This window comes from Sturnus vulgaris, chromosome 1 (assembly GCF_052056855.1).
Source record: "Sturnus vulgaris isolate bStuVul1 chromosome 1, bStuVul1.hap1, whole genome shotgun sequence".
NCBI lineage: Eukaryota > Metazoa > Chordata > Aves > Passeriformes > Sturnidae > Sturnus > Sturnus vulgaris.
In genome coordinates, this window is record NC_142243.1 from 113,561,144 (window position 1) to 113,583,840 (window position 22,697).

At 42.3% G+C, this 22,697-nt stretch overlaps 2 protein-coding genes across 3 annotated transcripts in view; both read right to left on the reverse strand.

Moving 5' to 3' along the window:
• GAREM1 (GRB2 associated regulator of MAPK1 subtype 1) overlaps positions 1–10,595 on the reverse strand; it is a 100,901-nt gene extending 90,306 nt beyond the window's left edge. Inside the window, exon 1 of the mRNA XM_014874305.2 lies at positions 10,280–10,595. Within this exon, the coding sequence (XP_014729791.2) occupies positions 10,280–10,400 (121 nt within the window). The 5' untranslated portion in view covers positions 10,401–10,595. The remainder of the gene's footprint in view (positions 1–10,279) is intronic.
• A 7,117-nt stretch (positions 10,596–17,712) lies between these two features.
• The window catches only part of LOC106851948 (ras-related protein Rab-10-like), a 30,206-nt gene continuing 25,221 nt past the window's right edge, over positions 17,713–22,697 (reverse strand). For both annotated transcript variants that reach the window (XM_088174462.1, XM_014874306.2), the window contains one exon: positions 17,713–18,094. In XM_088174462.1, coding sequence (XP_088030588.1) covers positions 18,020–18,094 — 75 coding nt within the window. In that variant the 3' untranslated portion in view covers positions 17,713–18,019. The remainder of the gene's footprint in view (positions 18,095–22,697) is intronic.

Consider the following 22,697-nt stretch of genomic DNA (forward strand, 5'->3'; position numbering starts at 1 on the left):
GGCCTGGCCAACCTCTCTTTGCCCTCAGTCCGAGCACTAATGGATTGTGCACACATGGCACCCGATTGTTGGAGCTGTCATTGCCTCTGCATTTCAGCTACATCCACCCTACCCCCTCTGCTCAACCTGGAAAAATCCAGGTATCACTAATAGGCAGGTAATGCCACTTCAAACGTGGACTGACTGCATACAGGGACAGAAGTATGGATGTTCAGCTCTAATTAGGCACCTCTTTGGTCTGCCTACATCCTGGAACAGTATCCAAGTAATATGGGAATACTAACAGGAGGAACACATTTAAAGCAGCCCCTACATCTTTTCTGATCAAGAACAGTCTTAATCCTGAAGGCAGTTTATTTCCATTGTTTCAGAGAAATCTATACTTAAGCTGTGACGTATAAAAAGAATGGATTTGCTTTTAATAAAACGTAAGGGACAAGTGAATAACAGCTCTTTGATAATATTTCTATCATCTTAAGAAGGCACACACAAAAAAAAAATACCAAAAAACAAGCCACCCTCCTGTGGAAAGGAAAGCTTTTACTTTTGGTCAGCAGCATGCAGAACACAGAGTGAATAAAAAAAGCCCATCATGCCTCACTCTCCCCTTGAGGGCACATTTATCTTTGCCCACAGGCAATTTGGTCTTAAGATATTTGGTTATGTATTGACAGGAATCCAAATGATATTTGACATTGCAACCCATAAGACATGCAACAGAAAAATCTTCTCCTCCAGCTCGCCCTACATTTGGCTGCAGTGCTGTTACAGCTTTGCTGCTGGTCTGCAGCCACATCCTGGGTCCAGGGGCTGCAGCAACACGTGTGTGTTACTACATTTTGTATTTTGAGCCCTCTCACCTCTCTGAGTCACACATATGCTGATGCTTTTCATGTTTTCCTGCTGTGAGTTTTCTGCTTTACATTCAGAGATTAAGACAGGAAAAAAATTGTCTGACCATAATGAAATTACGTAAGTGCAACTCGGGTAAGATCTCAGATTTAACTCTATGCATGTGCCTGTGGCCCCTTCAAAGAGGAAACAGGGCAGTTTGTCCTTTGAATACAGAGAAGCCTAAACAAAAAGAAAGAAGCAGGAATAATTAAACGTTTTGAAGCCAGTCTTTCAGCAAAGATACACACCTAAGATTCTCCTTTTGGCTCATCATATCATATCACAAATGGACAAAGATTACTATTATTCTTACAAATATACAGCATGCCCACTCTCATTCTCTAGGTCAAGCCAGCAATCAGTGTGGGCTAAGAAAAGGAAGCATTACATGCAAAGCCTATCAATTCACATTTGAGTCCTGCCAGCAAAACTCCCTTCACTTTAGTTAAATAAAACATCACGTTAGCAGCAAAGTGTAGGACTCCACAGGGGGAGATTCCACGTTTTCTGTGCTGGTATCAGCCATCCCTCTGCAGCAGGGAAGGAATTGCAGCTCGTTGCTGTTAGAAGGAGCTGTAATTCCAGCTTCTGCTCCCAGTAACCAGAAACACTGAAGTCTCTAGAAATGCCTAAAATCACTTTGCCTGCTTGCTTTCTCACTTTTGGCAGCATATACACACCTATCCCTCCTGGAACACACACAGCAAAACACCACGTTGCCCTCTGGTCCAAGAAACACCCCAGCTTCCTCCACGCTGAGGGAAAAAGAAGAGGGCAAAGCAAAAAGAGGAGGGTATGGAGGGATGAAGAAGTAGAGTTTGCACAGGTGATGGAAGAAGACAGCACAACAGATGAAAGGGATGAATGGAAAGACTACCCTCTGTGAAGAGAAGAAAGGATAAGGGAAGCAGCTCCTTGCACTGCTCCATTCTGCCACTGCTGGACAGTGCTGCGAGATTTACCTGACATTAACCTTTCAGATAACCTTGCAACACCTCCTGGAAGCCCACGGGTGCAGGACAGTAGCTTGGGGCATGGAACAAATGACACAGATGGGAGCCAAGGGTTCCCTGAACCTACCATGCTCTAAAGGGACACACTGAAAGATGCAACAGGAAAGCTGGACAAGAAGATCTGTGCACAAATGCTTTTTTCGTCCCCCTCCTTAAAGAAAAAATTTCCTTCATTTTCCCATCCCAATCTTCCCTCCTTCATCTGCAAAATGGTGAGGTGCCAAGAAGCAGCAAGAATAGCTTTCAGTGGGGCAAGTAAGCAAAACTGCCAGTTGGAACCACAACAACAGAAAAACTGCAAACTGAAAAACAAACACAGGACAGGGGGTATCCAAGCATTTGTGGGCTACTTGTAAGTAGCTCCTGGAAGTTAGTAACTTGAGTATTTAGACTGCATAGCTCTTACAACCCCAGCTGCAAGGCAAACATGCTGTGCTTCAGCCTGGCTGCCCAGCTCATGCAGTGCTGAGCAACAGCCCTGGCAGTGCAACACCAAGTCAGAGGCAGTTCTGAAATGACTGCTTATGTTGCATGCAGGGACCTTCCTCCACTTGTGCCCTTGGGTCAGCCTTGGGCAAACAGCCTGTCCCTTCAGGACAGAGTGAAGGCTTATGAACTCTATTTAGGGTGGTTAATCTCTGTACTCTGTGCAACTAGTCCAGATCTTCCTTGCAGAGCAGAACAGTGTCCCTACACAGCCTCTAGTCCAGCACATCACCTTTGGAGGATGCACACCCCCACACTGTATCCCAGACAGCAGCTGGTGCTCCCCTAAAGAGTGGCTGCAGTTCCCCAGCCTGTCCCTGGAAGCCTGTCACCCATTGAGCCACATCCTTACCCATGCCAGGTAGAAGTTTTGCCATGAAGGTACCAAGATAGAAAGCAAAGCAGCACATGGCATATAACTGCCCATCAAAAGGGGCTTTTACTTCTCTACTCAGCTTTTATTTCCACTCCTCTAGCTCTGACTGTAAGGAAAAATGCCCAAACTTCCTTGTCGCCACCACAATGTTTTCCCTGCTCTTTTCACAAACAGAATTGCAGCATGTTGTGTTTCATGTAACATTTGAGTCACTAGGGTTCAGTCCTGGTATGAAGCAACTCCAGTATCAACTTCATCAGGTTTGAGCTCTTGGACATCTTCCAGCCTCTGAGACTATGTTTAAATCTTTATTCTTGGTTTTCTTAGAAGCCCAGTGATATTCTCACAGAACAAGGAAATCCACACACATCCAAGTTCTCTGTGATTACAAGATTATAACACCCCAAAACCAAAAATTTTTCATTTCTTGAAGGTTTGCACTTCCAGGAAGTTCCAAGTGACCATCCCCACTGCAACAAGATTTGCTGCTTTTCTTGGGAAAATCACCACCCACTCCTCTGCTGAGAGCACATCAGCTCTTGCCTGGGTGTGCAGATGCTGCAATCCCTGGCACAGGGCTCCCCACACCCCCCAAACACACAGCTCGGGCAGCTATTTCACATCTTCGTCGTGATGTACTCAGTGTGCAACTTGCAGTCTCAGGAGCATCTCCCTCCATATAACAGGCAACCTGAAGGGTGAGGGTGACACCACACCCTCCCCAGCCCCAGGAAGACCCTTCTCCCACCAGCATGCAGCACCAAGCCTGAGAGGTCAATACATCACATAGCAACAGTACAGGAGATATTGAGACACAGCAGCTATTCCTGCTGGTGCAAAGCCTCAGCCAAGCATGCAGGTGCCCTGGCAAAGCTGTGATTTATTCATTTTATGCAGACTTGCACACTACCTCAGAGACTGCAGTGCAGATGTGGCTCTAATCCTCAGCAAAGACACTCTTCAATCTGCTTATATACCTCAATTTTACATTTCTGTGCTAAGCCCTTTAGATGAGCAGACATGGCATACAGGTGGAGGCACAGTGAAGTTCGCTCCACAAGGTTTTCATATTGCAAATGGTATGAAAATCGCAGACCACAAATTCTACGTACAACTCTGCAAAGAGAAGCACCATTAAAAGCAAAAAATTTCAGACTTGAAATATTGGCTCACTGAGTTTTATGAAGGTTGGTTTTGAGTCATATGCAATCCACATTAAGATGATGAATATTTTCCTATAGGGGAGAGACTTAAGCTGCCCTAATCCAACCAACTTGTTACTCCTAATGCCAAAAGGAAACACAGCAACACCCATGCCCTTTGCTTCTGACAAACCACCACTGGAATGACTGGAACACACTGCTGCTCTTCCCACAACTTCCATCAAATCCTGTTGCACCAGACCATGCTGTCCAATATCCTCCAGCACTTCATCTTGGCATAGTTGCCTTTGCTGGGGCATTACAGGGAGTGCCAGTTCACGTAATCACCAAAGCCAGGAACACCTAGTTCCAGAACAGCACTTACAGACAAAGCAGAAAACAACGAAGCCCTTCTTTCCTATGCTAGACTTATACCATTCCTTGCAACAGCAGCATATGATTCATCACACCACATTTGTTTTAAGCTTAGGGGTTTGACCAACTGTTTGAGGCACCTTAATACCTTAGATTTTATGTGTATCTTGGGCTTTATTTGAAAGCTAGATGTAATTTAAATGGGGGGGGGGGAGGGGGTAGAACTTAAGGTTATAGCACTTGAATTCCAGGTATTTCACCTTCCAATACCTGAACTGCATAATTATCCAGGAAGTGTTTATCCAGTTATGTACATGAAGGCTTCACCTCACAAAGTCAAAACTTTAGAAATTGAAACAAAGAGTTTCATGTCTTGAATAACAAAGAAGTATATGAACATTTATTAAGCACACAAGAAATAAGAGCAATGAAACTCTTTTACATCCTAGCAGCCCTAAGACACTACCAAGGGCTCAAATGACTGGTTAAAAACACACAATACCCTCTACAAAAATGGGTATGATGCTGAACTCTTTATCTACCTCACTGGAAGTCCAGGGTATCCCTGGAAACAGGTTTTGCCAAGGTACTGACCTTCATCTCCAGAAAGGCAGGATAATCTTCACAGACACCATTCACCAGCTGCAAGTTTTAGATGAATTAAAAGCTTTTTCACTAAAATATTTCTAGAACACATCTCTGCCAGCAGGGGAAAAGGAAAAAGTCAATCCAACCAAAACAAAAACCCAGGTGCAGTGGTTAGTGGGTAACCTGTCAATTGCTTTTTTTCATTCAATTGTCTTGATGGAAACAGCAGACTGCACAGTGAAGGTAGAAAGTAGAGGAAGCAAGCAGGAGATGCTACTGGAATTATTCTTTTATGGCAGAACATCCGATATAAACAGTCAGAGTTTCAAAGCTGTTCAGCACCTAGGGAAGAAGTCAAGCCATGTGGATACAGCGTATCTTGAGGATATTTGCTGTCAAATCAAACACTTGTCTTGTCTGCCCCATACATAAGAACTATCACCTACCACACCTCACTGGACAAGGCAGTCACACCTACAGTGGGCAACCAGATCGTGGCCATTGCCCAGGGGCTGAGCATACCTGAAACCTCTTTCTTGGTCTGCTCAAAAGCTGTGCCCTACTCCCACATGATGCCTTTTAAAGATTGATTCAATAGCAGACTACTGAGACATGCTGCACTAGCTTCTCAAAAGAAGGAGGTCATTCAAGACAATTAAAGCACGGATAGCAGCTTTCAGACCTTTAAAGAATAAGTCTCTTTGTACTTTCAAAGTATTGTTCAGCTGCACAGATAACCCGAATTTGTGGAGTGACGCAATGCAAAATTTTCATTATGTACTTGGCCACGCTGTTCTACTGAGTACGACGTTCTTTGATAAGATGTGAGGGTGCTTAGTTTCCAGAACTGGAATCAGCTCTACAGTAACGTGCTGAACAGAACAATAGTCCCCTGAACATGACTGGAGTAGACAGTTGTCATGAGAAAGTTTTGAAATGGAAGAGAAAAAGAGAACCTGAAATAAAACTAAATAAAATCTCTTTGTCCCCAGGAGCAACAGCAGTACGAACTCACTATTTACCCACTACTGATATGCACAGGAGTTCACCTAAGGGTAAGAAAGAAGAAAAACACCTTTTAAATCTGCTACCCATTTTACAGATTTTTCCTTTCTTTACAGCCACCAATTCTGCCATTTCATCTGACAGCACATTTACAATGCATAAGGAAGAATTTCCTTCACTGTCACAGTGGCTTACTGAGATCCATCATCTCCTTTGCAGAAAAGTTCAGCATGTTTTCCATGCCGTGCACAGTAGGGAATCACTTCTCTGTGAGTTGAGGTCAAGTGCCACTATATTTGATCCCAACAGCACCACCACATATTTTTTTTTCCCTAGACATCACTTAGTGAAAAAATTTAAAAAATCAGAGGACCACATGGCCTTTTAATTCCATAAACTTTAGTCTATGTACACAAACTGGGAATTTCTGTGATCTCTTCCATATCCAATATATGGGTAAAAATACCTACAAGCAAAGGCTGATCTGTACTTGTGAAAACACAGCAGGACTGTCTGGGAAAAAGGGGGCTCCACTAAGAAAAAGAATGACAGGCTCTTGGGAGTCTGAAGGGAGCAGTAAGCTTACAGGAAAAAAAAAAAAAAAAAAAAAAAAAAGCCTGGCCTAAAGCTCAGCTCTATGCAAAGCAATATTTTCCAGATCTTAACCTTGATAGCATTTCTCTTTTACCCTTCAAAATTATCCTTAGAAAAATAATTACCAGAAATTGAAAGCCCTGAGATCACCACGCACAACATTTCCACACCAGCAACAAGACACAGCGGCGGCTTTGCCGGCAGCTTTTTCTCTTGGTGGTCTGAGAAGAGCCAAGCCCAGGCTCAGGTGCAGCCCTGCTTCTCACAGGCTCACCTTTTGCCCCATTGCAACAACCACACTGTGATAAAATCTCTTTCTGCTGCGGGTTCCCAGAGCAAAATCTTTTCCCCACGGCACCCACCCGCAAGTCTCTCACTGGGGTGGGATTCAGCTGTGACAATGCAAATCGGGGACCAGGGGGCGGAAGGGGGGAGGACAGGAAAAACACAGCACAAAGCTCGCTCCTCTCCTGCTCTTCAGCTCTTGCTTCTTTTCATCTGAAAGAGCCCACTCAGTGAATTCCACAGAGTGAGATCAAGTCCATGCATTTTCCCTAGGAGGGTGTTTAGCACTTTCTTAGCAGTTTTGTATTTGAGTTATCATCTAGAAATATTTAAGTTGTTATGGAAGTTGGAAAAAAAAAAACCCCAGAAAACTCATTTGCTCCCTTCAAAAGTGACAGGTTTGGGGTTTTTTTCAGTCTATTTCTTCAATTAATATAATAATATCTACCAGCAAAACAATAAAACACACGAATACATTGAAACAAACAAAATGTGATTTATGACTTAACAGCATCCAAAAGCATAACCTGAAACATAACCAGTCTTAAAATAATAATAAAAATACCACCCTGAAAAGTTTTTCAGGTTTTCAAACTCTGAAAAAAAACCCCAGAAGTTGACACAATTATCATTTCTAGAAGGATAATGTAGGCATGAATGCCTAACTACTTCCAACTATATCTTCATGTAACAAAAGATTACTTCCTCCCATACCATCAAGAAAAACCCTCTCTTCTCAGCAGAGGACCAAATTTAGTGCACATAAATATTTCATAACTTCATCCTGTCAAGAAATCAAACTGAATTACTTAAGGGCAATTTTCCAGGAGCTGCACATCCAAGCTCAAAGAATAAAACTGAACTGATCATTCTTCCGCTTCATACTGAAAGGCCAGAAGGTGAAGCAATAGTGCAAAACTGGACATCTTGTGTGGGTGTCATCTAAGAACATTATCTACCAAGTGCTGAACTCCATTAAGAAATGTAGAAACAACACAGTAAAACTGGCATCTTCTGAGGAGAATACAACTCCAGCTTTACAATCCTCTCTACATCCCAGTCTTTCACAAGAAACAAATTCTGCCTTTCACAAAACCTCATGAAAGCTGAAACAACAGCCAAGAAACAACTTGCTGCTACAGAGGCCAACCACAGAATCAAAAGGTGACTGAAGACAGACATCTACAGGTGGTTTGACTTCCAACAGCATGAAACATACGCAGTTTCCACTGACCTGGAGAGGAATTCAACACCTGAAAAAGACATGGGGCCATTTCTGTGCAAACAAGCCCTGACCGAAAGATAAGAGCCACACCCTGATAAAACTGGCACAAGACACTACCTTGGTAACAGAAGTACCCTTAAACTTCCTAAGCACTGGATGACACACATTTGGATTGGACTCTGCATTTCTTTTCTTCAGCATTGCATCAAGAAATTTTCTGACAGAGCTCCACTTGTTAACTTTGCAAGACAAGAACTAGGATGCAGAGCAACCATCCTGCAACAGCCCGGGCTCCAGTCAATTCCACCAGCATTGCACCTTCACAACTTTCCTCCTTTAGAAGGCTATGCACTGATTCACGGTTGCTTTCTCTTATTGCAGCCTCCTCTGGAAAAAGGAAAAGCAACCTCTTCATATCCCCAAGACCATGGCGTCTGAGTTCTTTATAAAATATTGATTTGTCTGCTGTCTGTAGCGCCTAAAGTTAAAAGTACACTCAGTTGAGTAGGCAAAACCAGACCCACGAGCCACTGAACCGGGAAGATCTAAATCAGCTCCAACCTGAAGCCCTTCACACAGAGCTCCACCTGAGCCTGCCTCCTGCCAGGGCTTAGTGCAGGGCTGAACCACTACTGCAGGACACCTGCACCAACAGCTGCCTCATGTCTGGCCATCTCAGGGCATGGGCAGAAGAGCTCAGCTCTGTTTACATCCATTTGCCTTTGCATTTACTCTTAAATGTGGCAAACGGGACAAAAAGGCCTTTCCACAAAAGTCACAACATCATTGTCTCGACAACAATTATGGGATATTCCCATCAACAGCTTCAATACAAGACCACCCCGTGGAAAAACCCCAACAGCCACTTGCTTCAAAACCCATAAACTTTCTCTACCCACAAAGCTTCTTCAGGTACCTTCCAACAAAGAAAGACAAGAGGAGCAAGGAGATTGGGAGGTATAACACACAGAGAGGGAAATTAATAAGTCATCAATATATACATCCTGTTAAAGCCTGAATCAGTGCCAGGAGCCTCAAGTACATTAGCAGCCTTAAGTGCAGTGACTGGAGGCCATCTTAGCTGTTCCTAGTGACAAAAGGTATTACCACGAGGAACTCCGTGACAGACCAGCTTTGCCATTCTCACAGGACAACATGCATTTGACAGGATGATGAAAAGGCAGATGCAGTTAAAGAAACCAAAACCCCTTTTCTTTAACCTGCTCCTGAGTGCCAGCTCTGGGGAAGCAGTACAAGTGAAAGGAAAGATACTGCATAATCCAGGGGCAAAGTCAAAAATCACCACCGCATTATGGAAACTGCAGTTAAGTAATAAAACAGTCTTGGTCTTGACCTGTACACTGGGAAGTAACAGAGGATGATGCCGGTGCTCATTTTTAACTTTTCAAATCAGTACAAAACTTGACAAATCAAGAGCTGCTCTATTATGTCATAAAAGTACATGGTGACTTCATAAACTAATGAATTAAAAAGCCTAGAATTTTTTTCCAATTCGTAAGTTATCTTCTGCATTCCTTTAGAGAGCTGGACAGTTTTCATGGAGCTACCATGCAATGCACATACACATTATTACAAAGCAGCTCTCTGAGTCTTTATAAAAAAATTTCCCGTATTTCCCTAGTTCTCTGTGCCGACACGTTACTTTCCAAGACATGGATCTAGGAAAGGTAAAACGGTGCTGTCATAGCTGTTCTGTTAGACCTGATTCATATTTCCTGGAGTAAACAAAAAGCTGCAGGCTTGGAAACGGCAGGTGAGCACTCAAGTGAACTGTAATAAAAAGTTATCTGCAGACTGTAAAGGCTTCTTATGTTACTCCTTCTTTATACAGGTCCATGGCTTTCTTAGGAAATTGTAACACAAGGGATTTAGCCCATCTGGCTATTTTGTATCCCTTCTTATTTGGCCTTGTTGTAGCATCGCTTCATCAACACCGGGTCTCCAGTGCTGAAAATGCCCTTCCCTTCCACGCTTAATTTGGGACTGCGAGGACCTCTCTCAGTGGGGCAGGCTGCTGTCAGCAAACAGCCTGCACCGAGCTGCCCTCGCGGAGGGGACAAGGGAGAACATTACCCAGATATTTTGGCGCAGAGCAAGCAAGGCTCGGACTCCGCGGCGAGCGGGAGCCTCGCGGCGAGCGCCGGCAGATGCCCGTTCCCGGAGCGCCGGGAGAGCGCTCCCGGGAGCCGCGGGAGGCAGGGGCGCTCCCGGCACCGTGTCCGGCAGCCCGCCCGCAGCCCGGCGCCCGCCCGGCCCCGCTCCCCGCCCCACGCACCGCTGTCCAGCCGGGCGATCTGGGGCAGCCGGTAGGTGCTGACGAGCAGGTCCAGGGGCACGGCCACCGCGCTCCACTTCACGTCCTTGAGGTTGCAGCCCAGCGGCGGGCCGGGGTCCATCTTCCCGGCCCGGGAGAGGAGGGAGCGGCCAGACAGGCAGCGCCGGCGGGGTGCTCCCACCCGGCGGGGCGGCTGCCAGCGGGGCGGGCGGAGGGAAGGAGGGAGGGAGAGAAGGAGGGATCGCGGCTCGCTCCGCGCCAGGCGCCCGGGACACGCGGGCTAGGCAGAGAGGGAGGCCCGCCGGGCGCCCGCTGCTGCTGCTGCGGCGGCTGCTGCTGCCTCTGCGGCTGCTGCTGCTCCTGCCGCCCCCCGGGACCGGCTGGGGCCGCCCGCCGCCGCCGCCGCGCCTGGCCCAGGAAGCGCCATCCCAGCACTGACTAATCAACAGGGTGCGAGCAACGCCTGCGCAGCTGCCGCTCCTCCCCGCGCCGAAAAGGAAAGTGCCGGGCTGCCCGCCCGCCCGGCGCGGAGAGCCAGAGCCAGAGCTGGAGCCTGCCACAGCCGCCCAGCCCGTCCCTCTCACTCCACCCTCCGACCGCTCGCCCGACGTGCAGCCCGCACTTGGGCTGCGCGTCTCTTACTTTAGTTTCCACCTGTGAGTCACATATATACGTGCGAGTTCATGTATGCAGGCTGTGCACTGTTACTGCACACGCAGGTATCGCATATATTGCGTACTCAAAGGTCTTCGCGCCATGGGAATGTTTGTAGACATTCGTTCTGCAAAGTGGCTTTTGTGATGAAATTTTATATGATCTTCGTCAGATATTTTATTTAATGTTATCCTTTATTTTATGCATTTTGTTCTCTAGGCTGTAGAAACTCTAGGAAATTAAACCAGGAAAACTCATGGGTGGTTGTACTATGTACTGTGCTCAAGTTTATTTTGTTCACTTGTGTGTCAAAACTGTTTATTTTATTGGAGTAAACTTGGCTACGTTTAAGCCTTTACTGTTGACTAGAGACATAAAAGTGTCTTGCAGTGATTAGCAAAACGACTGACAACATCACAGCCAACATCTCTCTCCAGGCTCCAGCTTCTCTGTCCATCCTTGAGACTCGGGATGGCAGAGCTTTGGGAAGAGCTGTGGTACCAAGGCCCTCCTGCTGCTCATTACCTTTCCTCAGGGCCCGGGTAAAGGGCCAGACACTGCCACAAGCCTTTATCACTGCTGGTGCCACAGCGCGAGGAGGGCTGAGGCAGGCACACCCTTGTTCTGCTCTGCTGCAAACAGAGACTGGGACTTTATCCATGGTCTCCAAGATGAAACAAATACCGTGGAAACTAGTCGACATAGATAGAAGAAAACCTAAATTATCTTGCTTTAGGTGGATCAAGGTTGGCTTGAAGCTCATCCTGCTGTGGGTCCATGCTTTAGCTATAAAGTGTGGCACTGGGTTTTCCCAGCACTGTGAAAAACCTTCATTCTTTATGAAGAAGGTTTTTCTGCTGTTAGATCCTACCTACCAGAATAGCTAGCTTTAAAAATTTACCTTAAAATTAACCTTGAAAAGATACTTCTTTTCAAAGTAGTTTTACCAAGTTCACCAAATGCTTTTCAACAACACCAGTGAATTAAGCTATTGAAGTAAAAGTAGCAAAGTAGTATCACAGACTGGGTCAAGTTGGGAGGGACCACATTGGGTCATCTGGTCCAAACTCCCTGCTCAAGCAGGGTCATCCCAGAGCACATTGGCACAGTATTGTATCCAGATGGTTCTGGAGTATCTGCATTGAGGGAGGCTCCACAACTTCTCTGGGAAGTCCATGGTCACCTGCACAGTAAAGTTCTTCCGCACATTCAGGTGGAACTTCCTGTGCCTCAGTTTCTGCCTGTTGCATCATTTCCTATTGCTTGGCATCACTGAAAAGAGCCTGGCTCCATCCTCTTAACATCCTCCCTTCAGGTACTTACAAACATTGATGAGGTCCCCTCAGTTGTTTCTTCTCAAGGCTAAACAGGCCTGGCTCCCTCAGCCTGTCCTCATCAGAAATGCTCCAGACCCTTAATCATTTTTGTTGCCTTCTGCTGGACCAACTCCAGGAGCTCCATGTCTCTCTTGTATTGAGCTTTAGACACAGCACAGAACTGGACCCAGCACTCCAGCTGTGGCCTCACCAGGGCTGAGTAGAGGGGCAAGATCACCTCCCTGGATCAGCTGGCAATGCTGCTCCTAATGCACCCCAGGATACCATTGGCCTTCCTGGCCACCAGGGCACCCTGCTGGCTCATGGACAGCTCATTGTCCACCAGGATTCTCAGGTTCTTCTCCACAGAGCTGCTTCCCAGCAGGTCAGCCCTCTGGGGTATCAGCTACTCCTCACAGCTTTGTGTCATCAGTGAGCTTGAGCACTGTTGCTAAGGGTTTTATTGCTGAAATATGGAACACATGGGTTTAGCTCATTCAGGCTTGATGAGGTTTCCAGGTGCAGTACGTAAAGCAAAGCAGATCAGATCAGACTGAGATTCAACAGGACTTGAAGCACTAGTCTGTCAGGAATTGTTCTTAAACACTATCTTGGGTACCATTAATTCCAGGAGAGATACCATCTCACAGCATATGTTTCTCTCAGGCATCATGCACTTCTGCTGTCTGGGAAGAAAAGCATCTTTCACACAGAAATAGTTACTGTTGATTTTTCTTGAAGCATTTTTTCATTCTTCCGTACTACCTGTCCTATGGCCTTTAAATCTGCCTTCCCATAACCATGTTTCTGTTCTCTCCAACCAGTAAAAACCCAGCCCACTCTTAACCATTTTACTGGAACAATGTGCATTTTAAAAAAACGTAACTTCTAGATACTATCTAAATTTCATTCAGATGTCTCCAGACAGAGTTCATAATGCTCACTAGTATTTAAATGTCTTGCTCTTGCTCCTCGAGTCACTTTGTTTTGTGACCTAACTGTACTCCAGCTCCACTCCTTGGAATATATTCTAATAGTACGTAAATGGCATTCAAATCACCAGCATATAACAGAAATTTCTTGTTTTAACTGCACCTTATGTATAATTAACAATTTAGAGATAATTTCCCTGATGTCTAGCAATGCCTTGGTGTGATCTCTTACTAATCTCCTTCTAGTGTAAAATGCTAATGAAGCCACCAGACCTGAAGAGCAAATCCACCCTAGGGCCAGGGCCTCAGTTTCACAACGTCTTAGATTTTGTCCATGTGCCTTTCAGGTGGTGTTCAGGGGCAATCTTTATGAATCAACAGAAAATTCTTGCCATAAAACCATAAGCAGTGGCAAAAGGGCTCAGAATAATTCCTGGAATTCTTCTTAAATACATTTTGAATTGACTTACACATTGATTTCAAAACACATTTATGCAGTAGTCTGTAAAATCTGCAGTATATATGTATTCCACTGCCAATAACATTCTTTTCAAAGCATTTCAGATCACCCCTAGTTCATATACGTGCTAATATCTGAAAAGGAACTGTTTACAACAAATTTAAGTCTGGTAACATACTTTACAGTGTTGTGTGCATACATCAAATAAAACTGAGCTTTATACAGTAAGTTTCATGGGAAGCCACAATATTTTGTATTTCTTTAAAAAAAGCACTACTAATTTGCATTCCTTCTTCCTATATGTTTTTAATACCAAAGATCCTATTTTCCTAATATTTACAAATCCAGTGGGATATAACAGAAGATGCACTGATCATTTCAGAATCAGATCCTAAATTTCTTTCTCTGAATCTCAGAATTAAAAAAATTATTTAAGTTGGAACAGATCAGCAAGATCATCGAGCACAACCTTTGACTAAACACCACCTTGTCAACCAGGCCACAGCACTGAGTGCCACATCCAGTTATTTCTGGAATACTTCCAGGGATGGTGTCTCTACCTTCTCCCTGGGCAGCCTTTTCCAATGCTGAACAACTCTTTCCATGAAGAAATTTTTCCTGACGTCCAACCTGAACCTTTCTAGTGAGAGGTGTTTATTCCCCACTGGCACACTACTGTAATCTACAATGAGTATGTTTGGAAAAAGGCATTTGTTTTGCTCCACGAGATGTGAAAAGGAGAGCACTTGTGGTGCTCATGGAATGTTAGGTTAGCATTAGCCAGCAGGAGTTAGCATCCTGCAAAAACTGCCATGGGAACCTGAGTATCTGCATCTCCCTCAGGTGGGACTGGACCATACCTAAGCACAAGTAGTAGCAAACTCTGCATGAAGGAAAAATGTATAGAAGGAATTCCTTACTTGAAATTCTCATTAGCTATAAAGAGAAGAAATCAAAATTATCAATTAATCTGACCGTTTTTAATCTATTTGCATTGTTAGAAAAAGAAGGAGGAATTACATGCAGGCTTAAACCTAGAGAACTTGTAGACAAACTGTGAGTTCAGGACATCTGAAAGTTCATGACAGATCTACTGCTGAAAGGCAAAACTGCAGAATTTGATCTATACAGAGGAGGAGAAGGAAGTGAGATAAAGATTAAGTTGGATGAATCATGAGATCTTCAATGACCTGAAATAAAATAGCAAGTAGGTCAAATTACTAAATTATTAATGAATATATAGATTATGTATGGACAAAACCTGAAAGATAAGCTCCTAAAAAGTTAGGAAATTGGATTTTAAAGACAGCAAGCCTGTTGATAAGATGCATGGTGAGAATACTAAGACAAAAATTGGTCTGTTATTCCACAGAGGGGAAGCTCTATGTAATCATCACTGGTGATGCTGATACTTTCAACCTCAGCCTTCAATTTTAGAACGCAAATGTGATTTCACTCTAGCACCACTGACAAAAGTCTAAGGCTAGAAAAAGGAACAAATAAACTGGAAAATATATAAACAAGGTAAAGATTTTTGGACAGACTGGATCTGGTGAAACTCCCTTATGGTTCAAACTATGTTAAAATTTCTACTGATTATCTCCAAGAATCAACAGAATGAGGTTCCAGAAAACCCAAAAGGGATTGCATCTCTCTCAAAGGAGGGGAGGAAATACCTATACAAACTGCTCAAGTTAATTTCTACTAAATAAAGAGGTTTTAATAGGCTTTGTGGATGGGGGAGAAAGACTGAGGATCCTAAGAATTTCTTGCAATGTGCTCTTAAAAAAAAAACAAACCAACAAACGAACAGTCTAGGCAATATAAATACAAAATTATTTGGAAATAATTAGTACTCCAAAGCTGAAAGGATACATTGAACAGGATTTCATTGAGATACATCTTGGATCCAGAACTATCCAGGACCTTTGTCAACGTCACTGATGACTGAACAGAATACACTTATATTTGGAGATTTTATCTATAGGAAGAGGCTCCAACTATGTTGGAGCACAAAATTACAATTCAGAGGGATCTTGCCAGACTGGAGCAACTGAAATGACACCGAACAAGGAGAAACAGAAGGTTTTACACATCCAAAGGATAATCAACTGCACAAGTATGCAGCAAGATAAAAGAAGCAGTTCTATAGATCACCAGCAGTGCTAGGCTACCTTGCGTTATGCTGATGCTGGAATCCATAAATAGGAGTAGCACAAGTAAGATAATAAAAAATAATTTAAATCTATCCATCTGTTTTTATTGAAACTGGAACAGTCTGCTCAGTTTTCAGGTCTACAGTCCAGGATAGTTCAGAACCAACTCAAGAACCTTAAGAGAAGAGAGACAAAAAGGGCAGAAGATTCTGAAACCCCAAACTTCAAGGGAAGGTAGGAAGGTTGAGAGTTTTCATGAGAGAGAGAAGAGAAAAGAGAAGAGAAGAGAAGAGAAGAGAAGAGAAGAGAAGAGAAGAGAAGAGAAGAGAAGAGAAGAGAAGAGAAGAGAAGAGAAGAGAAGAGAAGAGAAGAGAAGAGAAGAAGGCAGAAGTGTTCACTTACATCAAGGAAAGGGAGAACCTACTTTCCATGTCTACCAGTTAGGTTAGGTATTAAGAAATTTCTTGCTTACCAGACCAGTTAAGTAAGGACTGTTACCATTCAAAGACACTCTGAAATACCTACTGCTGCAGGACTCTGACCATCTTCTTGCATTACATCAGGGGTAACTGATCAGAGGTTGAGATATGCTGAGAACCCAGACAGACTCTCAAAATCCCTCCCAGCACTATTTCCTTCCTCTGCTATGGCTTTAACGAAGACAGGCATTATCCTTCACTCCCTGTTTTCAGATTTTGTGAAAAGCACTAGTTTCAGTGACTGCCCATGATGAGTAGTTAGGAGCAGATGTAAATTCACAGCCCAGCCCATCCTTTTGCACTATTTCTGCAGGCACACTAGGCTAAGGGCACATGAACCACTGTGATCAGGCACATCTGGTCCCATGTGCTCCAGCTAAGCTCCTCTCTCAATAACAAATTTAATAATATTTTGATATTATGACAATCTGCAAACAGCCCTCAAAAAAGAAGCAAGCATATTTCAGAATGTTAGTGGCATTTCAGAACAGTAAGCTAGTGGGGTGTTATTTTGGATGTGTTGGGATGGATCAAAAAATTCTTCACAATATCATTAGTCATTCATAAATGGTGATAAAACAACCACATCTCCTATGCAAGAAAAAAAAGACAGTATAGTCACTACAATTCTTCAGATTTCTCAACCTATGTTTACTTTTTTGCTTATCTTGCAGGTTTCAGTTGTGCTTGCTTTGCTTTTGATTAAAGAAAAAGTAAACAGCATCCTGATTCTGCCCTTGTTTAAAATTAAATAAGGTATTCTCCATGGATTTAAAAGATATTACAAGTCCATATAAAACAAATCTATATGAGCAGAATAAGACATCTCTTCTATTTGCACTTTAAGAAAATAACATAAATATATCACAGTATCAAAGAAAGACTTTTATTATGATCATTTGTGACAAAAAGAACATTTGACAATGCAGGTATGCTGCTAACACCTGCGTAAATTATTTAAGGAATTATGAAATTTAAAGAACAGAAATATTATTATTATTATTATTATTATTATTATTATTATTGACGTATTCTGTTGTTCCATGTTTTCTGAATTCTTAGGAAGGTCCAGCAATATACTCTAGTGGAAGGTGTCCCTGCTCATATTAGGGAGGCTAGAACTAGGTGATCTTCAAGCTCTCTTCCAACCCAACCCATTCTATGATACCGATTTTTATATGGTTTGTCACTTTCTCTCAGACATCGCCTTTGCAGAGTCCCTATTCAAGGGTATTGAATATAGTGAATATGTGTCTGAAATGGGTATTAAAGAAACCAAGCCAAAAATTCTCTGAGACTTGTCTTATGGGATTGCAGTAAATATCAGATACTTAAAGAGATGTGATATGATTTCATGTATCAGAAGGTTGCTTGTGTGATGATGTCAATGTTCATTGTATTACAAATCTGCTATAAATAACACACACACAAAAAAGTGAAGGGTGTTTTTTTAATAACAGAAAATTAGTACACTTAGACTTCACTTCTGCAAACATTTGCATTCAAGCACCGTCACCCTGTGATGCATTTAATAATTCCAAAATCAGATAACTGATTTATCTTCACATTAAAAATATGAAAATACAATATAAACATATTAAAAAATTTGGCAACAAAGTCTGTGTAATATAAAGGATGCCTAAACAGTGTGTTTTTGGATTACAGGCTCATTTTAAAAATCTTGTATGTTCCTTTGTAACACTTGATATTTCCTGAAGAGAAAATAGAATAAGAAACAGTATTTCAGAATGCACAGCAGGTTCTCTTCTTAGTTTCATTTAGAGACACAACGTCTAAGTCATGTAATAGACAGGATTTCTGAAAAACAAAGAAAAGCAAACATTTGATTAAGATAACTAGGACACAATAGTTGAAAATTTTGCTTTTACACATACTTTAATGTAAAATAATTGGTGCAGTCACTGGATATGTTTTTCCTTTGAATATTTAATTAACATGACTGAAGTTTTCTAATAAATTGGATGGAAACTGATGCCCACGCAAGTCCCATCAGGCATCTCTACATTCTTTAGCTGCCTTGAACATCTCTCCTAAATCTGAAGGTGACAGAAAGTGTCTTTCGAGGAGTCACTTCAAACCATACGTGCCAAGCCTGTAAATCTTTACTTCCACAAGTACAGGTTCTTCTGTTGACTACACCAATTTTGGCTGATTTTCAGTTAAGTACCCTTATCTTTGAAGTACTGAGCATGGGTTGAAAAACTTCAGTTGAAAGGAACAGGAAATACAGAATATCAGAACTTACTAAAAAAAGGCACAGGACATTAACTGTTAGAGAAGATGTTAACTTGTTTTGTGAAATTCACTAAAATTCTGTTTTCTTGCCTGGTTATTTATAACCAGGAATACCCCCAAATGGAAACATTTCAGTCTTAATCATGATAAACTATCAAAATAGCACTCCACCCTTGTAAAACATTTATGTACTGATTGCAAAAGCAGATTATAACAAAAATGAAAATCATCAAAACCAGGACTCTTCCTTTCAGCAATGAACTCAACTAGATAATTAATGTTGACCAGAGAAACAATCAAACCCAGTTGTGCAATGCAGAACATGTTGCAATCTTGTTCTCTGAAACTATGAACACTGAACTCTGAACTAGGGCACAAAGACACAGAGAATATTGTCACATGCCCAGGAAAATGAAAGCCCCAACTTCTCTACCTGCAACCCTGTTGCCTGTGTCTTGGCAGGTTTATCAACTAAGCACAGAGAAGTAAGTGCAACCACTGGATTCACCACATTCCTCTCTCAACCTGAACCCAACAGCCATAAACAACCATGTCTGACAATAAAGAGAAGCTTCCAGAGACAGTAGCTATCTAAGCTGGAATTAATGGAATCCAAAGCACAGGAAAAAAAGAGAGGAAGAAGGGAAAAAAAAGGCATAATGTAGTACAACACTAGTCATGATTCAAAATTGAAAACTTACAAAGTCACAGGGTAGTTGAACATTCACTACATCCAGGAAGATTCACCTAAAATTCACCTCGGCTGAATCAGAACAAGGGCAAAATCTAAAGTCTCCCCGTGCTACAAATAAGCTTTATACCTCTATGGCTGACAATGTTCATCACTACTTAAAATTCTGGAGGAAAAGCATGGAATTTGTTTCCCTTTTCCTTCTGTAGCCATAGTTCCAGCTCTTCCAGAATGCTGGCTGCCCTGTGCCAGAGCTGTCCCCACAAAGAGAGTGGCTGAGCTCATTCCTCCCTGAGGCTGCAGGGACCCAGGGAGGCTTTCACAGTGCACGGTGCTGGGGGGAGAAGATGAGACATCTGGGAAGGGATCAAAAGTGATGGATAGAGGAAGGAGCAAGAGGGCAGGAAATGTATTGTAGCGTCTAAAGCCTAGGATAGATGCTGAAGCTGTCATCAGTAAAATTATTAGCAAAAACTGTCTGACTAGGATATCTAAAGACTGTGGCTTACTGATTTTAGAGATTTCTTGTCATAATAAATTCTTGTCATAATGAATTCTCCGCATAATGAAGAAATACAGCAGGCAAACCTTTACCTGTTTTTGTTGTTGTTTTGGTTTTGTTTGTTTGCTTTTGTTTTTTAATTTATTTTTTGAATGGTAAGAACCAAGAGACATAACATTTTTATTACCCTTGAGAATTGCCACAAATACCAACACACAGCTTTATAGCTTCTGATTAGTTTTAACTTTTTACACAGTTGTGGGAGGTACAGGCATTAGCTATTTACGATTTCTTCTAAGCAGAAACAGTATTTGGTAGTCTGCAAGCATAGATAGTAAATTAAAAGTATGAAAACCTTTTTAAAAAAGGGTACAAGGCTGAATCAAAAGTATACAAACATAACCTTGTCATCTCAAGGAACAAGATACCACTAGTTTAGAGATAAGATTCTGAAGGGAAAAGCTTTGAAAGGTAATGGTACAGTAAGAAATTTAATTTCACTCAATTGAGACCATGAAATAACATTGACTGTTGTGAACATCAACTAAATATGCTTTGTTTCATCTGTGCTTTTTCTTGAGAACAATCTGTTTAAATAGTAGAAGAGTTCTAGAAAATCCCTGTTTTGGGAGTTTCAGAATTCAAGTTTCACTTACTTAGAGGAAACAGGTAATTTGAAGATGTTGCAGATTATACTTCAAGACCAAACTTCATGCTTTCAGTCAAAGGGGAGAAACTTACATTTCCTTAAACACTTAGGATACTTACTTGCATCCTTAGTATTTTACTACTTAACAGTACTTTTAGATGCTAAGTAAGCTGTTCATATATCCTTAGCAAGTATCCTCAATACTGTTAAGTGATTAAGAATGGTGAAACATATTTGATAATGCAACAGTTCTTATAATCTCTAAAATGATTATTTGATTGTTCATCTAAAAACTAGCCGGGACAGGCAGACAAGAAGCACCACTCCACAAATAAAGAGCGCCCATTTTAAAATCCATTTAAAAGCTGAGGTCTATTCATCCCTTCAGTTTGTAAGACTGTTCCATATAGGGTCTTTGTGAAGCAAATACGTGTCTGGGATCTGTTTAAGCAAATGTGCTGCACACACATTTAAAAAGTGCACATTCATAATCTTAAGAGATACAAATCCTGCATAAAGCGCTGGGGCAACGATCAGATTTGGGCAATCCCACGTAGTGCTCAGCCTCAGCCAAGTCTTGGAAGAGGTGGGGCATCCTCCTCTCCTGAAATTACAGCAGGGAGGTATGCAAATCTCTCCCACCTGCGAGAACAAGGCGGGCAACATTCCTCCTCCAGGGTTCCATGAACACTAACACTTCCAGCTCACATTTCTGCTCAGATTGTTGTACTCACTGCCCCACAAGTCAGCCAACAAACAGCAAAGAACTGTGAAAAGGTAAGAAGAACCAAAATGGTACCAAGAAGCTGGAGTTTCCATTTCAGTATCTTGGGCAGTGGTGTTTTGAAAACACCGCCACAGACAGATGCCACTGCACCCTTCAGCGATTTCAGTAAGATGTTGAAACTTCCCGCTATCAAATACTAGTTTTTCCTGTTTAATAGCTCAGCAGACGTCTCACCTAACTGGCAGGCATCTCTGCAAGCCAGTTTTACACTTCCTGCTTAAAACTCCCCTTCTGGCTGTCTCTCCTGCCCACTTCTAAGCAGAATTTGTATCACTGGCATGCAATAGATACCTAGACACAGGAATTATGATGAGATGGCTCAGTTACCGATTTTTAAAAAAAAATTTAATCAAGGCAAGAAAGCTAGGGTGGTATAAGAAGGAAAATGTAATTAAAAAACCCCAACAATCTCTTTCAAAGGTTTCTAATGGAGTAAATATATAAATCTTCGTTAAGCTCAGCTGCCCATTCCTTGCTGAAAACCTACTCAGATTAATGGTGGATCCACCTTCTCTAGCACCAGTTTTTGGTATTTTGAAACTAGTTTAGTTATTTTGAAGGTGGGATTCACTGTGGGTTTAAAAGAATGACAGGATTTTGCTTTATCCATATCATGTCCCCAGTCAAAGTCAGACCTGGAGGGCTTGCTGAAAAATTAGAAGCTTTGTAGAAACAAACTGAAGAGACTGTAACTGAGGTTACTATTATTTATAACTTTTTTAAATTTTGAGGATTTTTACTCTAATTGAAAAATGATCCTACTTAATTACTGCAATCATTTTGTTTATATTTAACAATGATAGTTGACAAAGACTGGCAGAGAACTTCAGGCAACAAAGTCCCATGTGACTTCAGTGCCTGAACTGCCATTAGAGAGATCTCAGTTATTAATAGTCCCAACACTTTTTATGTATTTCCCCTATATTCTGTAATTCAAATTATCTGTTCAAAATGCAAGAGAGTAGTCTCACAACCACAATGGGTTGGACATGGCACAAGCATGACTATTAGCAGGGATATATTAGCAGGGAAGGCGATCACTGTTGGCACAGGTACAGGAGCAGGAGAGGAGGGTGTGAGGTCTGGCACAGCAGGATCTAACAGCTGCTGACTACATTCCTCAAGGAAGGTTGATGAAGGTCTTACTCCCAAAGCGTGCTATTCCACCATGTCTAAAACATTTAACCTACTGGCAAAGTGTGGGGCTCTAACTCCCTCTCCTGTTACACCATGCAGACTGTAACAATGTTGTACTGAAATTAGTAATTCACAAACTTGAGAAGACAGCTGTGGATCTCCAGTAAAGTTCCTCAACCCTACAGATCATCTAGGTGAGGTTTAATATAGTTGAATCATAAATACTGTATTTAACAGAGCAATGTATCTTCAAAGTCAATATCCTGCAGAAGCAGCAAAGGCCAGAAGTAAGCCAAGTCTGTAACTTTTGCTCTCCTGGAGTTTAATTTATTTAATTTGAATCATATGAAACCATATAGGCCGAGATATGGAAGCCGCCATAATCAATGGAGGGAGAAG